This window comes from Sinocyclocheilus rhinocerous, unplaced genomic scaffold (assembly GCF_001515625.1).
Source record: "Sinocyclocheilus rhinocerous isolate Xijiao unplaced genomic scaffold, SAMN03320098_v1.1 scaffold4576, whole genome shotgun sequence".
NCBI lineage: Eukaryota > Metazoa > Chordata > Actinopteri > Cypriniformes > Cyprinidae > Sinocyclocheilus > Sinocyclocheilus rhinocerous.
In genome coordinates, this window is record NW_015634218.1 from 14,058 (window position 1) to 18,596 (window position 4,539).

Consider the following 4,539-nt stretch of genomic DNA (forward strand, 5'->3'; position numbering starts at 1 on the left):
GGGGTTTTCAATTTTCCAGATGCCACAGACCCCCAAATATGTTTTAAAAGGCAGTTTTAATTTTTTATGTATAAAGAACATATTTATAAAGTGTTAAAAATTATTATTATAAATATGTGTAAAATGTTATTTGGAAAAAAATTAGTTTCTATTACATTATATATATATATTTTTCCTACACACTATAGTCCTGTACTGTTCAGATGTATTATTTAAATCAATTTCTAAATTTTTATTTAAAATCTCTCTTAATATTTTTAAATCGTTTTTTTATTATATTACATTATATTCTGTTTTTCCTACTCACTTTAGTACTGTACTGTTTAGATGTATTTAAATCAATTGTTTTTTTAATTTTTTTATTTTTAATCTAATTCACTAATTCATTAAATCTATTTTTATATGATTTATTTATTTGAACCTAATTGTTATTATTTACTTAAATCTTATTCATTTCTTTATTTTAATCTATTTTTTTATTTTCACCTAATTGTTATTGTTTAATGTATTTTTATTATTTATTTTTTAAAACAAATTGTTGGTTTATTTATTTTTATACTCACTTTAGTACTGTACTGTTTAGATGTATTTAAATAAAAAATTTTAATCTAATTCACTAATTCATTAATTTATTTAATCTATTTTTATATGATTTATTTATTTGAACCTAATTGTTATTATTTATTGTTTAATGTATTTTTATTATTTATTTTTTAAAACAAATTGTTGGATTATTTATCTTTAATCAAAAATTTTTCTTTATTTTAATCTTTTTATTATTTGTTTACTTTAACCTAATTGTTATTGTCATTATTTATTTTAAACAGTTTCTTTATTTAATGTTATTTATTTATTATTTATTAATTTTCACTTTTTTATGCCGTTTTTCTCTAAACTTTTCTACAGACCCTCAGTTTGAAAACCCCTGTGCTAAATGATTGAATGTGAGGAGCTCTATTTGAATGCTGTCCATGTACAGTGTCACACTAGTTAGGATGCTGCATCAGAAGGAAGCCGTCTAGGTAGACAGGACAGGACAGTGGGCCGCAAGTTAGCTGGTTAGGTTTCGGAACAGAGCTTTTCTCTTCTATAAATACAGCAATTCTGTACTATAAACATGATGACAATCTGATGTCTGGATAAAGAGAGAACAGATGACAGACATGACAGTCTTCAGACTAAACCAGAAAAGAGAGGGAAACTGGAATGTTAAAGAGGAGACGCTGCATGCCAAGACAGGTGAACCCGATGCCCCAGAGGAATGGAGGAGGTGACCTTTGACCCAGGCAGGGGTTTGTACCTGTGGGCATGGCTGCGGAGAGGAACCCTCCAGTTAGGGCCCAGAGTCGCGTACATGCGGCCCCTGTTTGCACATTCGCTACAATGAGTTTGACTGATACGGATACTACACTCAAACTAATATTTAGGCCTAAATTTGTGTATTGAAATGCATATAAAATTTTCATCCATTTGATTTCACAGTTTTAACATAAAAAAATAAACTTAATGCGATGCATGTTTGTCAGTCATACATGACTTAAACAGGTAAGAAACAGGTCAAATTTCTGCACTCAAAAAAAATAATCGGTTTTAAAATCAGATTTAATTATATTACATTATATTCTGTTTTTCCTACTCACTTTAGTACTGTACTGTTTAGATGTATTTAAATCAATTGTTTTTTTAATTTTTTTATTTTTAATCTAATTCACTAATTCATTAAATCTATTTTTATATGATTTATTTATTTGAACCTAATTGTTATTATTTATTTTAATCTTATTCATTTCTTTATGTTAATCAATTTTTTTATTTTCACCTAATTGTTATTGTTTAATGTATTTTTATTATTTATTTTTTAAAACAAATTGTTGGTTTATTTATTTTTAATCAAAATGTTTTCTTTATTTTAATCTTTTTATTATTCGTTTACTTTAACCTAATTGTTATTGTCATTATTTATTTTAAACAGTTTCTTTATTTAATGTTATTTATTTATTATTTATTAATTTTCACTTTTTTATGCCGTTTTTCTCTAAACTTTTCTACAGACCCTCAGTTTGAAAACCCCTGTGCTAAATGACTGAAGCTCTATTTGAATGCTGTCCATGTACAGTGTCACACTAGTTAGGATGCTGCATCAGAAGGAAGCCGTCTAGGTAGACAGGACAGGACAGTGGGCCGCAAGTTAGCTGGTTAGGTTTCGGAACAGAGCTTTTCTCTTCTATAAATACAGTCATTCTGTACTATAAACATGATGACAATTTGATGTCTGGATAAAGAGAGAACAGATGACAGACATGACAGTCTTCAGACTAAACCAGAAAAGAGAGGGAAACTGGAATGTTAAAGAGGAGACGCTGCATGCCAAGACAGGTGAACCCGATGTCCCAGAGGAATGGAGGAGGTGACCTTTGACCCAGGTAAGGGTTTGTACCTGTGGGCATGGCTGCGGCCTCTGGGGGACGCGCGGAGAGGAACCCTCCAGTTAGGGCCCAGAGTCATGTACATGCGGCCCCTGTTTGCACATTCGCTACAATGAGTTTGACTGTTATCAAATTCAAATTGCTTAGAATCAGCATAAATCAATGGAAGCTTTTTTCTATAATAAAAAAAGGGTAACTGTGACTTTTTTCATCTTTTATTCTTCCTGTTCTGATATATAAACTCAGAATTGCATTTTAAATTCAGAATTCTGATTTACATCCAAATTTACATCTCGTAATTTTGACTTTTTTCTCTGAATTCTGAGTTAACTTTTTTTTTTTTTTTCATCGGGTGTCAAATAGCGATGACATGGATGCACACACCTTCTAGAGATAGCTCTTACTTTTTCCTTGGAAATGCACGCTTCAAACAGAACAGTCAATGAAGACGAAGAAGAGGATGATGTGTTCTCCCGGTGCCTATTTATACTATAGTCGCACCGGTAGTGACGTCATGGCTGTCGCCGGCCAACGTGTTGTTGGTGTTTTTTCAATGTATGCTTCAGACACGGGTCACGACGAGGCGTTCCCCATAGCGACCCCTAGAGGACGCAGTTCGAAGTTCCCATGAAAGGGAACTTACTTTCTCTTTTACATGCAATTCAAACATACAGTACAGTGATGACTTTCAACTTTCAAAAAAGCACAATTTCACAGCTCATATGATTTGTGCACAATATCCCAAGACTTCTGAACTCATATGTTCCAACACATAGGACTTGTGCAAACTGAAGACTAGTGCAAAAGTTGTTTGCATCACTGTTATGGTGCTTGAAAGCTCTTGGTCACTGTCTGCTTTTACTGTATGGAAAAGAGCAGCGTGAACATCCGCTAAACGTTTCCTTTTGTGTCTCATAGAAGAAAGATGAGTGTGAATAAATGACGTTTCATTTTCAGGTGAACTATGCCTTTAAAGCTTTAACTGCTCTGAGGCCAATTTTTGTTGCAGTTGTTTTGCTATTTTTATGTATATAAATGCGTTCTCCTGTGGAATGGACATATAAAGATGTTAAATATTTATAAACATCTATAACTGGAAACGATAGGCTAAATGAACAACAAAAACAATAAACAATTAGTACTGTTGAGCTATGAAAAATGAATAGAAGTCATTCATTTTAGAAATCTAATTTTTACATGTTGTTACATGGCAGTTCATCTTATGAAGATCATACAGTAACACTTTACAATACGCTTCATTTGTAAACATTACATCAGTTAACATGAATGAATGAACAATGAAAATACTTCTAAAGCATTTATCTTAGTCTTAATCTTAGTCAATGTCAACATTTAGTGATACATTATTAAACAGGGTTCCCACTCTTTCATGAACACCAGATTTAAGGACTTTCAAGGACTTTTTAAAGCACCATTTATTTTATATCAAGCACCTATCAAATTCACACCCCAGCATATTTTAGTGTCATGAAAGACCTTACAGTACTTAACATTTCACTTAAACTTAACATTTACATGAAAAATTTCAGAGTAATAATGTTTTGAATGTGTAGGTTTCATAAATTTAGACCGTTTTGAGCAGTTGTGTTCAAAGGAATTTAATGAAATCCATTGAAGTTATTACTGGTAATATTCAAATACAATTTCTAAAATATTTATAAAATATGCATCAAACTGGTTTTTGCTGTAGTTTATTTGAAAGAATTTCTCAATTTTTATAAATTTGAATGAATTTCTCAATTTTTAAATTAATAAAAAGTGGTTAAATGTTGTAATAACATGGTAAAACCTCTTAACATTAAAAATTTGCACATTCACTCAAAAGATACGTTACTCGTTAATAAATAAACTCAAGTCAAAATAATTTTGTAAATTACTTATTTTAAATCCCATTTTTTCATCTTTGACCTAGAGGAATGCAGCTGCTCAAACATGCAGCTGCTCAAAACGTCAATATTTTAAAAAAATATTTCATGAACAGTTTAAACCTCGTACATGTGCAAATCTGCAAAAAAATATAAAGAAAAGAAATAAAAAAAATAGGACTTTCTATTTGCTTTTAAACTGTAAACGCTTTTCACTAAGCTGTTTT

The 4,539-nt window shown here is 30.7% G+C and overlaps 1 protein-coding gene across 1 annotated transcript in view; it reads right to left on the reverse strand.

Moving 5' to 3' along the window:
* Positions 1-4,539, reverse strand: part of LOC107745450 (ras-specific guanine nucleotide-releasing factor RalGPS1-like) — a gene marked incomplete at its 5' end in the record, with an annotated part of 111,928 nt that overhangs the window by 4,441 nt on the left and 102,948 nt on the right. Inside the window, one exon of the mRNA XM_016559322.1 lies at positions 2,438-2,518. Coding sequence (XP_016414808.1) covers positions 2,438-2,518 — 81 coding nt within the window. The remainder of the gene's footprint in view (positions 1-2,437; positions 2,519-4,539) is intronic.